At 42.0% G+C, this 16,681-nt stretch overlaps 1 protein-coding gene across 1 annotated transcript in view; it reads right to left on the bottom strand.

Moving 5' to 3' along the window:
- map7d2b (MAP7 domain containing 2b) overlaps positions 1–16,395 on the bottom strand; it is a 30,429-nt gene extending 14,034 nt beyond the window's left edge. The window contains exons 1-5 of the mRNA XM_036558730.1: positions 16,100–16,395; positions 14,378–14,446; positions 10,773–10,936; positions 5,461–5,563; positions 1,236–1,328 (exon numbers count right to left, since the gene is read on the bottom strand). Coding sequence (XP_036414623.1) covers positions 1,236–1,328; positions 5,461–5,563; positions 10,773–10,936; positions 14,378–14,446; positions 16,100–16,124 — 454 coding nt within the window. The 5' untranslated portion in view covers positions 16,125–16,395. The remainder of the gene's footprint in view (positions 1–1,235; positions 1,329–5,460; positions 5,564–10,772; positions 10,937–14,377; positions 14,447–16,099) is intronic.
- Between the last annotated feature and the right edge of the window lie 286 nt (positions 16,396–16,681).

A 16,681-nucleotide genomic window follows, 5' to 3' on the forward strand; every position in this document is an offset into this window, starting at 1 on the left:
TAGCTGCTATGCGTTATTGCCTCTGTTGTTTAGAGGAAAGACTGTGATAGTAGGACGTGGGCTTGCATATACAATGAGCTAGCAAATGAGGAGCCCCCCCCACCCCCCCAACACCTAAACCCCTGTGCTGGTTCAGCACTGAGGGACACTGCAGCTCCAGGCCGATCCCAATTACAGATCATCCTGCACATCCGCCCTTCCTACTGCGCAGGGAAGAAGATACTGAAACAGCTCAGGGCTGTCCTGACGAGGAGGGACAGGAGGCCTGTGGTGTGTTTTATACGGGTGAAAATGATTAGATGTGCTTTTGCATATGTTGCAGTTAGGCTTCCTTGATTAAAGTGCCCATATCATGGAAAACTGCTGTGTCCTTGCTTTTTAAAGAGTTTGATATAGTTTGTAGACATGGTTAAAGCTTCTAAATGTACCATTCGCTACTCCTCAGTCCATGCAGCCAATATTTTGAAAATAAGCCGCTAAAACAGCCCATTTTTGTGGTGTCACACGCTGACTTAGCCTGCAGCAATTAAGCCCTGCCCATTCACAGTGAATTTACATACTTCAGTCTGTACCAAAAAGGCCTGTTTAATTCTAAGGGATAAAAAAGGGTCATGCAAAAATTAATTACTGGTTCAGAAAATCACACAAATATAACAAGACCTCAGGAGAAAATATAAAACGCAAGACAAAAGGTAGAATATGGGGCCTTTAATAAAGACAGATAAATAAATACATTAAAAAAATGCATTAATAAATAGTCTCAAATTTCCTAACGGCACACTGTTCAGGTCTATAAGCTGTAAAGGGGACCATGCATGCTATAAAAAATTATAGATATGACCTATGCAAATCTCTGACCTCACAACGATTTGGAACGATTAGAAACGATTCAGTGCATCATGATCTCAGATTTCATTTTAATATTTTACTTTTGTTACTTTTAAAAATACAGTGAACACCCAAATGCGACTGGAAGACCTACTTACAAAAGGAATATTTACAAACAAAACTTGATGCACTGAAGCATTCTGACACCACTAATACGGTCCATGCTGAAAACAGACGAGCCTATTGCACACCACACCCTTGACAGAGGAAAAGAACACCGTACAAAGACCATGTGATCAGTACCCATGCATGACACACACACGCATAACGATCACTGTGACTGCAAGAATAAAACACAACATAACATAAATGAATGGATGACACACAAAGCAGCAGGAGCTCAGTACCGGTCCTGGATTGGCTGGCAGGAGGGAGAGCAGCAGGATCATTGGCTAAGGAGGCAGAAGCAGCAGGAGTGGGCAGGACTATCTTAGGAACACCTGTGCAGCAGGTGATGCAGAGCAGAGAAAGGACAGGTTTATGAGCTTCAGCAGGAGAAATGCATGATCTCACTCTCTCTCTGTCTCTCTCACACACACGCACACAAACACACATTTGTTTTTGTACCTGGTCAGGACAAGAATCAATCATATCCCCCATATGTATTTCATATGTTATGTAAATATGTTGTTACCTATATGTAATAATAGTATGACCCATATGTATATACATACACAGTACTGTGCAAAAGTCAGCAACCACCCTTCATTTATTTAATTTCCAATGAAAATGACCATTAAATACGAGACTCGTTTTTCATTTCTGAAGAGATTAGATATAAGACAATCAACTTTCCATCAAAGGAAAACAGGAGTTTCCTAAACTGGAGTTCAAAATATGATTACAAGGTACAGAGAAAACGGGACTAACAACCATGCAAAACACTGGTAGACCACCAACACTGTGCCCATCAGTTAAACAGTACTCAATGCTTTCATCTTTCAGAGAAAATCAAGCTCCACTCTTGCTTCAGAGCCAAAAAGATCCACATGTGTTTCTGTCCATCCTTCAAAAATGATCATTTGATCAAAACAAAGAAGCTACTGGTGTTCTCAGAACAATGCACTGTCCATTCCAGTGTCCAGACCTCAACATTATTGAATGTGTTTGGGATTACTTGGATTGTGAGAAGGGAAAATGCAACCAATTTCTAAGACTGAACTTTGGGGGTATGGAAAAATATTCCTGACATTCCTGCAGATTTCTTTGAACAACTGAAAGCGAGTCTCCTGAAAAGAATAGAAGCTGGAATAAAGGCAAAGGGTGGACACACTAAATACTGAAAAATGTGATATCATACTCAGTTAGTGAGGCTTCTGTACAATTTTCTGCTTTTTATCTGACACTGAAAAATTAATAACTTGTGTTTAATGGCCATTTTGACTGGAAATTAAATAATTCCATTAAATTACTTAAATGTCATCTGACTAATAGTAACATGTTATATTCATGTGTGCACATTTATATATATGTCCCTTTCATCTATATATAATATATATTTTAATAAAATACTCATTACAAAGTAGGTTTCCCTATTTTTTTTTTTGATTTTACTACAAAGTCAGGACATTTTTATCCTGAAAATGTGCAAAAACAAACATTAGCATACATACAGCTACAGTCACACACTCCTCCAGTCTCACTAATTCACACTGATGATTTGGTCAGTCACTTGGTGTATTCACTGTGTACTGCTTGCAAAATTACACCCAGCTTGATGAAACAATGATATACACTGTCAGCAAAAGGAGAGCGAGCTTTCTGATGGACTGCCACTGCATTTGAGGCAGAGCATCTAAATGCATTTTATGCATCAAGCAAAGCTGGATGGTAATATGACCTGTTTCAGAAAAAAATAGCCCAAAGCATAGCATGCCTGTAATGCTGGTGATCAGATCACGTTTATCTGAGAGGAGCTCAAAGCAGCTTTTCTAGAAGCAACCATAAACTGAACCCAGATTGGTCTTTCTACATAAAATTATACAGCTTACTGATGCGTCATTTAGCATTGGCAGCTAATTTACTAGCACATCTGTTGCCGAACCAGGCTTTGGTAGGACGTTCCTTCTCTCGGCCAGCATAAATAATTAATGCCGTTATGAATGCACCACAGCGTTTGGGTGGTGCTCCTGCGTCTCTCCCTGTCGGCTGCCTCGTGGTGGAAAAACACAGGTCGATTTATCTGAGTCTCCCATCTGATGGCGAGGAGACGCTATCGCAAGCAAGCGGCTCAAAATAGAAAATTCTATTAACTCAATGCTTTAAGAGTAGGAAGATATCAGGCAGGCGCTGAGATGGTGACAGAGCAAAGTGTGTTCACCTACGCAGTAAATAATGTGTGGGGGGAAGTGGGGGAAGAGTGACACTGAAGTTTATGATGTTTATTCTACAGCTGAAACTGCCTGAACTGCCCTGCAGGAGCCAAAGCTGATGACTGGAGATGTGTGTGTGCTGGCCTGTGCTACTAATCAGCGGCTGTCATCTCTAACCTTGAGCCTGGAGGGATGTGGTTGTGGTTGTGATGGTGGTGGGGGGTTATCCTACACCTGCTCCGCAGACAGCATGAATATAGGCAACAGACTGACACCACCCTACTTCTAGCAAAACTGTAGCTGTCCATGGTGCTGTCTATAGCATACACTGTCTTATTGAGCTGTCTCTGGCTAACAGTATCCTAATGTATCATCTAATAATAGTTAACAGTGTCATATAGTAAAAATTAATACTGTCTTATGACACTGTCTATAGCTAGTAGTGTGCTACAGAGTCCTATACTAATAGCTAATACTGTCTTGTTGTACTGTCTCCATCTAATAGTGTCCTATGGTAATGCCTGTAGCTGTACTGTCCTATGGCGCTGTCTATGGCTAATATTGTCCTATCGTGCTATCTAAAGCTAATACACCCTATGGTACTATCTGCAGCTGACAGTGTCTTATAGTACTGTCAGCAGTTGATAGTGTCCTATCATGCTGCTTGTAGCTAAAACAAGTAGTGGTAGTGTCTGTAGCTGTAAAAACGTCCTGTTGTTCTGTCTGTAGTGAATACTGTCCTATGGTGCAATCTAGAGCTAGTATATCCTATGGTACTGTGTGCAAGTTATACTGTCCTATGATACTGTCTGTAGCTAATACTGTCCTATGGTGCTGTCTGTATTTAATATTGTCCTATGGTGCTGTTTGTAGCTAATACTGTCCTATTGTGCTGTCTGTAAGTAATATTGTCCTATGGTGCTGTTTGTAGCTAATACTGCAATGTGATACTGTATACAGTTACTAACATCCTGTTGTTCGGTCTGTAGTGAATACTGTCCTATGGTGCTATCTGTAGCTAATTTATTGTATGGCATTGTCTGCAAGTAATACTGTCCTGTGGTGCTGTCTGTAGCTAATACTGTCCTGTGGTGCTGTCTGCAAGTAATACTGTCATATGGTGCTATGTGTAGCTAATATGTCCTATGATAGTGTCTGCTAGTAATACTGTTTGTAGCTAATACTGTCCTATGTTACTGTCTCTAGCTAATACTGTCCTGCCATCTGCAAATAACAGTTTGTGTTCTATAGTGCTGTCCATAGCTAGTACATCATTTTAGGCTTTCTGCAAATAAAACTATCCAATGCTACTGTCTACAGTTACTACTGTCCCATGGTACTGTCTGTAGCTAATACTGTCATACGGTGCTGTCTGCTGCTAATACTGTCATATGGTGCTGTCTGAAGCTAATATGTTTCATGGTACTGTCTGCAAGTAATACTGTCCTATGGTGCTGTTTGTAGCTAATACTGTCTGATGGCACTGTCTACAGCTAATGCTGTCCCGTGATGCTGTCTGCAGATAATACTGTCCTATGGTGCTGTCTGTAGCTGATACATCATATGGTGCTGTCTGCAGCTAATACCATCCTACAGTGCTGTCTATAGCTAATACTGTCCAATGGTGCTGTCTACAGCTAATGCTGTCCTGTAATGCTGTCTGCAGATAATACTGTCCTATGGTGCTGTCTATAGCGAATACTGTCCAGTGATGCTGTCTACAGCTAATACTGTCTTATATTGCTGTATGCAACCTCATAGCCTCATCCCAAATTTCCCCTTTGGGATCAATAAAGCACATCTATCTATCTAGTGTCCTATGGTGCTGTCAGATGCTAATACTGTCCTAAACTGCTGCTGTCGCACTGAAGTCCGCAGTTGTTCCTGTACCACCCACACCATTCAGCCCGGCCCTGCCTCATCCCACTCACAGATAGAAAGATAGATATACACTTTAGCAATGCTGAAGGAAACTGCAAGGTTACAGCAGCACAAAGAACTGCCCTAATCACATGTATATGTTGAGGAGACGCTATAAAAGAAACTAAAAACATTTTACTAAATCCACAAGATGCTTGAACAATTACAGACTTTAAAATGTTTGCTTGCAAGTCAATGTTTTACATCTCTAAAACAAAAGTGCTCCCTCTGCAATGCAGCCTCCACACCCTGTTCTCTTCACTTGTCTCTCATCCTCCCCCCTCTCCCCAGGCTCTCAGAGCCCATTTCTGGATCCCCACGCCCCAGCAGACAGACTCACCCTCGCAGGTTCCGGGCGGGCCGCCCCATGTCCAGCGTTTGGGCCTCTGCTCTGGCTGCAGGCCACGGTCTGTCGAGCGTCGCATCAGGGCCTCCAGACGCTCCTGCTCGTTGCGTTCCAAAACAGGGAAGAAGAGATTCTCTCTCACCGAGCTGTCGCTACGGCGCCGGGAGGAGGACGGAGACAAGGCCGGATGCTCCATGCCAACCGCCTCTCCTCTCAGCTCACGGCACTGACAGCCTCGCTGCCTGCTGACAAATAACAAGGGCCTTGCCCTCTGTTTTCTCTCTCTGCGCGTCTCTCACGCTTCTCTGCTCTCAGCCTCTCTCTCTTTCTCTCTCTTTCTCTCTCCCCCTCCCCTCCCTCTCTCTCCCCTCGCAGGTGACGGAGTGCGTCTAAGAGAGCAAGCAGCCAGACAGAGATCAGCAGCACGTAAACCCCGCCCTCCCCCACCCTCCCTCCACTGCAACACACACAGGGTAGCTATGGTAATGACACAGGTCGCATCAGTGTTATTAGGAAATCTCTGTATCTCTCTCTCCTCCCTCTCTCTTTCCTGTTTGCTCTTTACATCTCCCTTCCTCCAGTCAGTGCAGCTGTTTCCCCTCTTCATGAGCTCAATAACTGCATTTCCTTGGTGGGATTAACTCTTAAAGAGATACTCCAGCCAAATTGAACCATCACTACATCTGGTGTAAACGTGCTCATTTGCATCGTTGCAGTAATTTCCAGAGTGACGTTTTCAAGTTTAAAGACTAGAAAAGCCCATTTCTGATGATGTATCTTGAAGGTGGGAGGTGTTTTTGAAAAACTGCAACTGGGGGAGGGCAATGTGATGATATTTTACTTAACAACAGCATGTTTTATTACAACAAGAATATAATTACAGTGTGTGAAACACTGAATGAAAATCATTGCAGTCAAATGTGGGACAGCTGGGACAGATAGCTTTTAGTCAATTACAATTTATCAAACCTTAGAAAAAACTGGTGAACACAGAAGTAAGGCTCATTGCTAGTGTTACTGCTAGGAAGCCAAATATCTTATTGCTGCTGTATGACTGCAGTAACTCTAAATTATTGTTACAATAGACAGAATAGATCAAAGATTCTGTCAAAATGACAGGAATGACCTTTTAGATGAGGAGGACAACAAGCTAAAATTAAAATAAATTACAGTAAGCAAGATACCTGACCATCTAGATATCTTACATCAGTTTGGCTTCTTTTCTATCATGTGCATTTTGTGCTGAATAAGGATAGAATTGATGTTTGTTACGATTTTGTTTGACAACAGAGGTAAGAGTTAGACTAATGCTAGCTTGGTTGTATTTATTAGCCTGTAGACTAAACCTGCAGGCTATGCTAGCAGTCAGGATTAGTTGACACCACAGGGATTCTCTTGAAAACCATATAAAATGGTCAAAATACAATGTCACACTACAGAATACTACATAACATGACAAATAACCCATTAAATAAACATATTAAAGCTAGAATGCCCCTTTAAGAGTGTGCAGGTAGAAAAGATCCTAACGAGCCAATGACAGTGGTATATATTTAATAGGAATAGCTTGACTAAACATACTAATGTGGCTCACACTGAATGGAATGAGTATGATCTCATTTGTCTGAACTATCCCTTTAATATGCAAATGTTCTTTGTCTCTAATCTCAGGGCTTTTTTTCTCACTAAATCTCACTTATCGTACTCATGTATGTGGATCAAAGCAGAGCATTCAGATTTATACTGGTGTGACTGCAGAGGAAGCAAAATCAATTTAAAGCAGCACACTGGCCAAGAACAGAGTCATCTAAGGTAAGGTTAGACTCTACCGACGCAGCACTAAAACTCCAAGGACATTTCCCCAGAGCAACCAAACAGCATGAAATACTGCACCACTGGACGCACCACACTGACAGACTGGAAACCTAAAGTGTCATCCTTTGGTTAAAGACTATAGCAAACAGACAGTGCAGAACAGCCTCTCTCCAAACAGTACACTATCTTACGAATCTCCTCTGTGCTTATTCATACGCTGTGTGTCATGAAGGAAAGCTGAATTTGTCAGTGGTAATCATGATTTATAGACACGTCAGCAAACAACAGTTATCGGGAATGGTGAGGTCATTCTGTCACACCAGAGAGTGGGCAATCATTAGTATGGGGGATGGTCATCCCATGACATGTTTTCAATCAATAAACACAATGAAATCCATTCCAACCCCACCCATAAAACCTTCCTGACATACATGTGGAAAGGCTCCTGTGAGAGACAATTACAAAAGAAGTTTTACACTAAAAAGAGACTACAAGCAGAAACAAGGTGAACTGTAACCCCCTGATAGCAAACACACAAGATGTAATGCATTAAATAATATACACAATCTTCCCTTTATGTATTTATTCAGCCATGTTTGGTGTCTGAAGCTTGTTTTTCAGTTTTGCACTGGATGTCCAAGACTAATGTAGCTAACAAGTAATGAAAGCTAGCGTAAACAGTGTAAACTGCACATGTGAATTATCACATAGTTTGTGTTGTGAGTTAATCTCACTTGTTTAAGTGATTTCTGAATAGAGATGTGCACAGGTTCTCCAGTACTCGGTTAACCGTTTAAGGTGTCAGTATTCGAATAGTGAAATCAGTATTTGGCTACTTGTTATACTGCATCAAAAGAAGACGGAGAAAACATACAGACGGGCTGTTTATTTAATGAATTGCTGCTTTTATGTTTTACTGTAAAATGTTATGGTTTTGCTTGTACTTGTGAGTAAGTATGTACGTATATGTGCTCTGCGCTCATCCCCATGGCCCCGATGACAGTCGCGGGAGCCGGTGGGAAGGCGAGTGTTGGTGAGAGGAGGACGTCAGCCGCCAGGTGGGGGACAACATCGATGACTATCACTTGCATCCCTCGCCGGTGTTCGGGGTTTGGGCCCCGCCTTCTCGCCGACTCTTGCAGCTGTCAACATGGTCCAGGGAAAGAGCACAGGGCACAGTATTCTTTACTGTGCCACTCGTGAGACACGAGTGCCTAAAGGTGAGCACGTTGCCAAGGACGCATTGTTAAGAATGTGATTGTGAAGGCAGATGTAACACAGCTTTATCGTTAACGAGGCTAACTACTCTAGCTGATGCTCACAGGGTCCCGACCAGGGACATGGTAAGTGGGGTGTTGATGGTGTGGCAGCACCCTCAGATTTCAGTTTTGGTTAACTGCAACTTCTAAAAATTGTGTAGTGTGTTCAAGAAATGTTTTGGCATGTTAGTTTTGGTTTATGTGTTCTCCAGCATTTATTGAACATTTATTGGTTCATTTATTGGTTGCATAAAGTTTGTCCAGAAGGACAGAGAGCAGAGAAATCAAGGTGTGCATCACAGCATGTGTCAGTTATGTGGGTATATTGTCATCTCTTGCTACGTCATGATACGCTCTGTTTGATGTAAACCATCAAAAAAATTCAATTGAAAAAAAAAGGCAAATCATTTTGCATGACGTCACTGTTCACCTCATGCATATACTGCTTAAAATTTCAGCACCGCCAACGTAAAACACCTTCAGGCATCCCTGTCTATGACAAATGATGTTGGGACATTGTCCACTGAGAAGAAAATGTCTTGTATAAGATGACGAGTCTCCAGTATCCAGTGTTGTACCAGTTAGATAAAACTACTGATTTGCATCGGCTTTTTTGAATAATAAAAACATGTTTTCAACTGTATTCCTCTGCTTACCTAGAAAAAAATGTACTACTGGTATTTTAAGCTATCACTTAAAAGAGTAATCCCCCAGCTATATCCCCAGAATAATTTTGGATTTCGTCTGAAGTAACGTTACGTTTTTTACTTTCGCCATAGTTAACCGGATATCCACTCATTAATGTTTGCCAATTTCTGACACTGTATGACATCATCACTTTCAGAACAAAACCTTTTATCTTCTTTTTTGTCATTTTTTTTTACAGAATTTAAAACTGCTCTTTACATGGTGTGTGAATTTCTTGATAAATGGACCAATAGAAACTGTCTAAAATGACTAATTCTTACTTTGTTACTTTGACTTACATTAAAGGTAAAGAATGTTTTTTCCATCTATTGTTAAGTTACTATTCTGGAGATACAAGGTTTTTGTTCTGACAGTGATGACATACTGTTATCTATAAAAGTGGTTGTAGGATGGCTGTAACTACTGATACTACTGGTACAACTAGGCAATGTACTTTGACCCATGTTTATAGATGGCAACGTCATACGGTGTCAGAAACTACAGGGAGACGCACTCGAAAGAGGCCCCGCATATTCTGTAATAACTCTTGCTAGGATGAAGCAATCTGAATGAAACAATGTGCAATGTGCTCCTCAGTATATGGAGCTTCGAACAAGCCGGTATGCCTCTGCATCGGAGTGATGAGGTAGGCACCGGACAGCCATGGCAACGTTTAACCTCTGTTTGCAACTTCTGGGTGCTTACCCCCGTACCCCTTCATGTGTCTGGCAAAAACCAGAGATCACTTCCAGCATCGCATGTAAAGCATTCAATTTCACATTCGTCAAGGTGTGTAGCATATTGTTTTGGTTCAGATTGCTTCATCCTAAAGAAATTACAACAGAATATTTGGGGCCTCTTTCGAGTGAATCTCCCTGTAAATATGCAAGTGTATTAGACCTTACTTGACAACTCCACTATGGCCCACATGCAGTTTCACTTTTAACTCTTGTCTGGGCATGTGCGATGACATAAATGGTAATAAAAGCAACACTGACACTCGCAAATGTGTTCACTACTGCTGTGACTGTTCATTCCTCCAGAGAGCTTAATAACGCTGAATTAAAACACTGGCTTGTGACATTGATTTATCTACTCATGTATTAGAAACTATTTGTTTTGGGAATTCAACATATTATAGAGCTTTTGATGCTCAAGAGCGTCATTAATCCACTTGTTAATGGTAAGATCCAGCGTTAATGGGAAAGCTCAATGAGCTCCGTGCTTTTTTTTCCCGAGACATCTCTCCACTTCATCGACTTTCCAGATCCATCACCACTCATCATTTACAAATTACGCCCTGCATCATGCTAAGCCTTATAAGTGCAAAACTTAGGCAAACTTCAAACATCAAACATGTCTTGGCTGACTGACTATATTTGGGATAAGGGGAAACTGATGTATGTTAGATTTTTTTGAACAAACTATGCTTAAAAAATATTATAATATGATAAATAAGTATGAACATAAAGGTTTGTGGTCGAGAATACAGCAGTGAGAAGAAGACACAATGTGGTACATAAACTTTGGGCTTTGCTCACTGACCTTCTCTTCCTCCCCACGCTGCTTCCTCTTCTCTTGGGCCGCTGCGCGGCGGAGCTCCTCCCGCTGCCGCTGCACCTCCAGGCGCCTCCCTCGCTCCTCCAGCGAACGCTCATACTGCTGCCTTGCACGGAACTCCTTCTCCCAGAGCTCCTGCTCTCGAACCGCTGCACACAAGGCTAGGGGTCAACATGGGCGAATACAATGACTCAAAGTACTACACCACACAGTGGCCCAACCGCTAAACCTGCCACTAGGCCTCCCATCTGACCTGCCACCAGATTTGCGACTCGACCTGCCGAAAAGACCTGCCACCTATCCTGCCACTGCCAAACCTGCCACTAGGCTTTCATTTGACCTGCACCTGCTGACATTACACTGTCACTGTACCTGCCAACAGACCTGCCACCATCACTGGACCTGCCATCAGATCTGCTGCTGCCACTGAATGTGCTGGCAGTCCTGTCACCGCCACTGGACCTGCTGACAGACCTACCACTGCAACTGTACCTGCCAACAGAACTGCCACTGCACCTGCCCATAGGCCTGCCACTGCCCTTGGACCAGCTGACAGACCTGCCATTGCACCTGTACCTGTGGACAGACCTGCCACTGCACCTGTAACTGTTGACATACCGTCCAATAGACCTGCCACTGAAAATAGACCTGCTTATGGACCTCACCCTTTTGACCTGCCACTGGACCTGTCACACCTCATGTCATAACTACAGCAAGCAGTCATACAACCCACCACTACCTAAAGGGACATGCCAGGGCTAAGGGGAGCTGCCAGTTGGCTAAGATTTTAGTTTTAGTTTAGTTTACTGTTTCCAAGGGGATTTTTATTTTCAACTGTGAACACATTAACAGAGAACTCTAACAGACAGCTCACAATTACAGACAGCATAAATAAATAATTACTAGAATTATATGGTCAAACAACTCATGAGCAACACAGGAACCTAGAAGCTGGCATTTATAACGTCAGCAAGAGATGGCAAAGCATGCCTCGATTAACAAAATGATGTAACTGTAGTTGGAATTTGTTTGTATTATGGAAATTTATGGAGGTCTTCTATATCTTTGTCCAGATAGGACAACAGTGAAGCATAGATTAATTAGACAACCATCAGATCTATGGTTCAGGGTTGTGTGCAATGAGGTGAGCTTTGTGGCTGGGGGCCACGGTATGAAGATGAAGTGGACTGGGTCTGGAAAGACCTATAAGCTTAGTGGTTGTGTATGCTATCTTAAGACGTTTGTTTTTTTTGTGACTACAAACATACTGAGGAAGCTGATAGAGCCTTAGAGGAGGACAGATGTGACTGTAGAGGTTTTGTTTCCTGTTTGTCAGCCAGCTTGAGGGAGAATTTTATTACCCTCATAGTTCAAAATTAGCGTTCAAAGTTAATTCAATATCTTTATTTCTGTATGTATCATTGTGCATTTTGAAGCAGGTATATGTAAATGCTAGTGGGTACACATATGCCTGCTTATCACTTAGACGCAGTTTACACCTGATGTTGTGACTTGTACATGGATTGTAACCTGATGAAATTTTAACTACATGCATTTACATATGGTTGTCAAATGTGTCTCTGATTATGTGTAATAATGTGTATTATGTAGTAATATGTAAATCAGCTCATAACATGACAGCAAATTGTCTGTGTTGTTTCCCAATTTTCTTGTTTTATTCAAAACATGTCATGAATTTTCTTAAACTGACAGTCATTGTTTACAAGAAGACAGTTAAGATGAATTCGCCTCCAGTACAAGACATTGTGGTTAATGGCCCACATGTTATAGCGTAATGTATTGTAGTAAGATGAATAATGACGAGACAAAGTAAAGATGAACCAGACTGGTGCTTTACTTCAGCTAAATATCTTGAAGGCATGCAGGTTAAGTAGGCTTCTGAACTCAGAAGTGAAGCTTGCATCAGTAACTGAACTGTAAGCAGCTCCACCCTGTTAAAAGGTGAGGACGTGGTCCCTTCTCCATATGCAAAACTGCAGGATGAGATGTCTGTATCTTACTAGGAGGGGTTTTGGTATTAAAATGTGGCTTGGAGAGATGGGTGTATTGTTGTATAACATCTGGCTAAAATGCATCTGTGACCACCACCTGAATTGCTTTGAGCAATCAGATTTAAATTGTTTTTACATGCATCTTGGGCATTCACAATTTGCATTTTCATGTGGATAATCCCTATCAGCATATAACCGTGATACTCAAAGCTTCCAAGAACCACTGTACCTGCCAATAGATCTGCCACTGCCACTGGACCTTCTGACAGTCCTGCCACTGCCACAGTTCTTCTACTGGACCTGCCACTGAAACTGCCTCTAGACCTGCCACTGCCAATGGACCTGCTTCTAGACCTCCCCACTGGACCTGTCACACCTCCTGTCGTGGCTACAGCAAGAAGCCACATGACCCACTACTACCTAAAGGGAGCTGCCAGGGCTAAGGGGAGATGCCAGCAAATTTTAGTTTCGCATTTGCATTTTCATGTGGATAATCCCCATCAGGATATAATCCTGATACTCAGGGCTTCCAAGTGGCACAACTGTCTAAGAGTTTGGAGATTGTCCATTCTGCCCACCCTCTATTCCCATCACTCAGCACAATGCTAGCCAATGTGGGCCTCAATTAGCTGACACAACAGAATTAGCAGTTAGCATTCTGCTCCAAGCATGTTCAGCGGTTCAGTGACACTGTGTTTGCGGCAGTTAAAAAAGATGTGGTGGCACTTCACGTGACCTGCAAGCCTTCCAGCTCGGTAGCAACATCTGACTGAAGGAGAATCAGTTAGCGAGTGAGAATTGGCCACGACTAAACTAGAAACAAAAACTGGGTAAAATCCAAATGTCCACGGTCTGCCACCAACCCCTCCCTCTAGATTAAATGAGTCACCAGCACAAATAAAGCAAACACATTCATGCAGCCGGTGAACCCACAGCTAAAAAAAACAACTGAAGAGATTCATGTCATTACCTTATTTGATTTTAATTCAATACTCATTTATTTTATTATTGTTGAGCTTTATCACCTGTCTGTAAAGCATGTTGAACTGCATTTTGACTCTAAAAATAAACGTTATTATTATTATTATTATACTGCCGAGGCCCCAGCTTAGTTTGAGTCGCTGTCCGTTGTGAATGCTGCAAAGTGCAGGACTGTCCCACAAGACTTTGTCTTTCCTATTAATTTCTTTATCTTGTGTAACTAGCTCTGTATTATGCCATATTCACCTGATTTAAACCACCGTTGAAGATACTGGAATAAATCCCCACCCCAAAGTCAAGTTTATTGGCTTCTTCTTTCTCTGTGCAAACCCATTTTCATCTTTTTTGCCCAAGGCCATTTCCACACACACACACACACACACACACACACACACACACACACCCCACAAACCCCAAAACAACAAAAAATCAGATATCATGAAATGACCAGGTGTAAACCAAATCTTAGACTATCCTCACCCCATCCTCCAGCTTACCCATAGTAACAGGCAAATGTCAGACATTCTTATAGATGCACACATTTCATTGCTGTCATGTAGCACTTAAAAAAGCAAAACACTCCCAGATTCAACTTACCATGAATCTTCTCTCTCTCTTGTCTCCTCTCTTTCACTAATCTTCCTCTGTCCTTTTTAGAAGCTCCACCTTGACAGGAGAGAGGGAGATATGTGTTAAAATACACGTGCATGAACAGAAGATCTTACGCATGTTCTCTCAAGCAGCCTCTCCATTGCAACAAATGCCTAATCTTATGCAAATTAATGCAAGGTCAAATATACCCAGGAGGAACAAAACATGCTAGAATGTGCTTTTTTCCCATTTTCTGACTTAGGCTAATCCTTGTGGAGGCACTGGCTGTCAAATCTCCATGAAATCTGCATCGACAGTTGACAGGAGAGACTAGGGAAAAAAAACAACTCTGACATTTTGGAATGTGATCACATCTATTTTAAAAAGAGCTGTATTACTAGGTTACAGCCTTCTTGATACAATGATATACGCCCAATATGCTTCCAGTGAATTCAGCTACTTTAGAGTGTTAACATATGAGTTCAACTGCTTGTATAGTATCCATAGAAAAGCACTGCCAGTAGAATGGGATTCTAGAATGGGACACTGTGAAGCAGCCTTAGATCACCATGTCCAACGCCAAGCATCAGCTAGAGAGGTATAAAGCCCACCCCAGCACTGGGCTGTGGAGCAGTGGAACTGCATTGTCTGGAGTGATGGAGTCTGGGATGAATTTGTGCGATCCATAATTAATAATCCAACATCACTACCTGACCTCACTAATACTCTTGTGACTGAATGCAATCAAATCCTAACAGCAATGTTCCAACATCTAGTGTAAAGCCTTTCCAGAAGGGTAGAGGGTGCACCTGCAGCACAGGGGAAACTGCCTAATACTCTTGATTTCAAAAGAAATGGTGGTGTCTACAAACTCCCGGACACAGAGCCAGTTTTCCAGACCCAGATTAAGACTAAGCCTGGATTAAAACGAATTTCCAGTGTGATTCACCATTGGCAATGCAATTTAGTCCAAGACTAGGCTGAACTGGAGTCGGGGAAGGAAACCTACAGTGTATATCTCAAAATCATTCAACCATTCTATTATTAATGGTGATACATGACTGAAGAACAATGAGGTTTGTCAATGCAATTTCAAATATGTCAAATAATAACATTATTAACTGAGTCTATACATTTAATAGCCATCAACCTGCTTCAGCTTCACTTCCACGCCTACTGCTACACACCACCCTCCTATTTGAACAGAATAAAAAGACGAATGTATCATGTACACTTTCTTATGTAAATGCTGCATTGATGGCATGATGCACATAGGTTGCAATCAACACATTTGCCATATTTCCTTGACATTTCTTCAAAATGAAGCCTGTCATGCACTTGAATTAGGATATTAAATGAAGAACCCCTCCAGCTACTTTTGGCCATTTGCTAGTAGAAAATTATTCACTTACTACATTGAAATACCTTCATGCCACACAGTTTGCCTGCACTGGGATTTTAACTGTGCTGAGCAAGAAATTAAATGAGATAGAACATAAAAGATGAAGAAATATTAAGAAATAATAAAAAAAAATGAGTACAAAGATGAGACATTTCTAGGTTTCCATTACAGCACTGCTGCCTTTTTTTACAGCTTCGTGTAATTCACCATAGCAGGTGATTTCACACTGAAAAAGCGGTCAGCACTATTGCAGCCCCACTCGCGCTGAACAGCACACAGTTTAGCACTACAACGCTGTGAGATAAAGAAATGCAAGAGTAGCTTACTTGGACTCTCCACGACTGTGGCCATGTCACTTCTTTCCCCTCCAGTAGTTTATAAATGCGTCCGAAAGAAATGAATTACTGCCCTGATGGCATTGCGACCCCTCAATACCGTGCAGGAAACGACCCCGGTTCAAAAAAACGGCATTAATACTATATTAACACACAGTGTGGCAAATGTGTACTTCTCTGTGTGATCAGATTATCGATGAGTTTGTGGCGCAGATCAATGTGCAGAGCGCTCGAGCTCGGGCTGCTACTGGCAATGCACTACGGCACGCGCTCCCTCCTCCCCTCCTCTTCCCTTCCCTTCGATCATATCGAGTGTATTGCAAGCAATGCACCCACGAGCACGAGCGCTGCATTACGTCACGCTGTACACAGTTCTATATATGGTAACCATGGCAGCTGATTTTCTCTGCTGTTCCCTGGAGACGCGGGAGCAGACACGACGTTCAGTATAATAACACTGACTTATAAAATAATAAAGCGAGCAATTATGCTTCGCATTGCACATTCATTTGCAGCGCTGTGCAGGAATGCTGGTCAGTGGGTCAGTATGCAGAGAAATGCGTACCAACTTGA

Source organism: Colossoma macropomum, unplaced genomic scaffold (genome assembly GCF_904425465.1).
Source record: "Colossoma macropomum unplaced genomic scaffold, Colossoma_macropomum, whole genome shotgun sequence".
NCBI classification, from domain to species: Eukaryota; Metazoa; Chordata; class Actinopteri; order Characiformes; family Serrasalmidae; genus Colossoma; species Colossoma macropomum.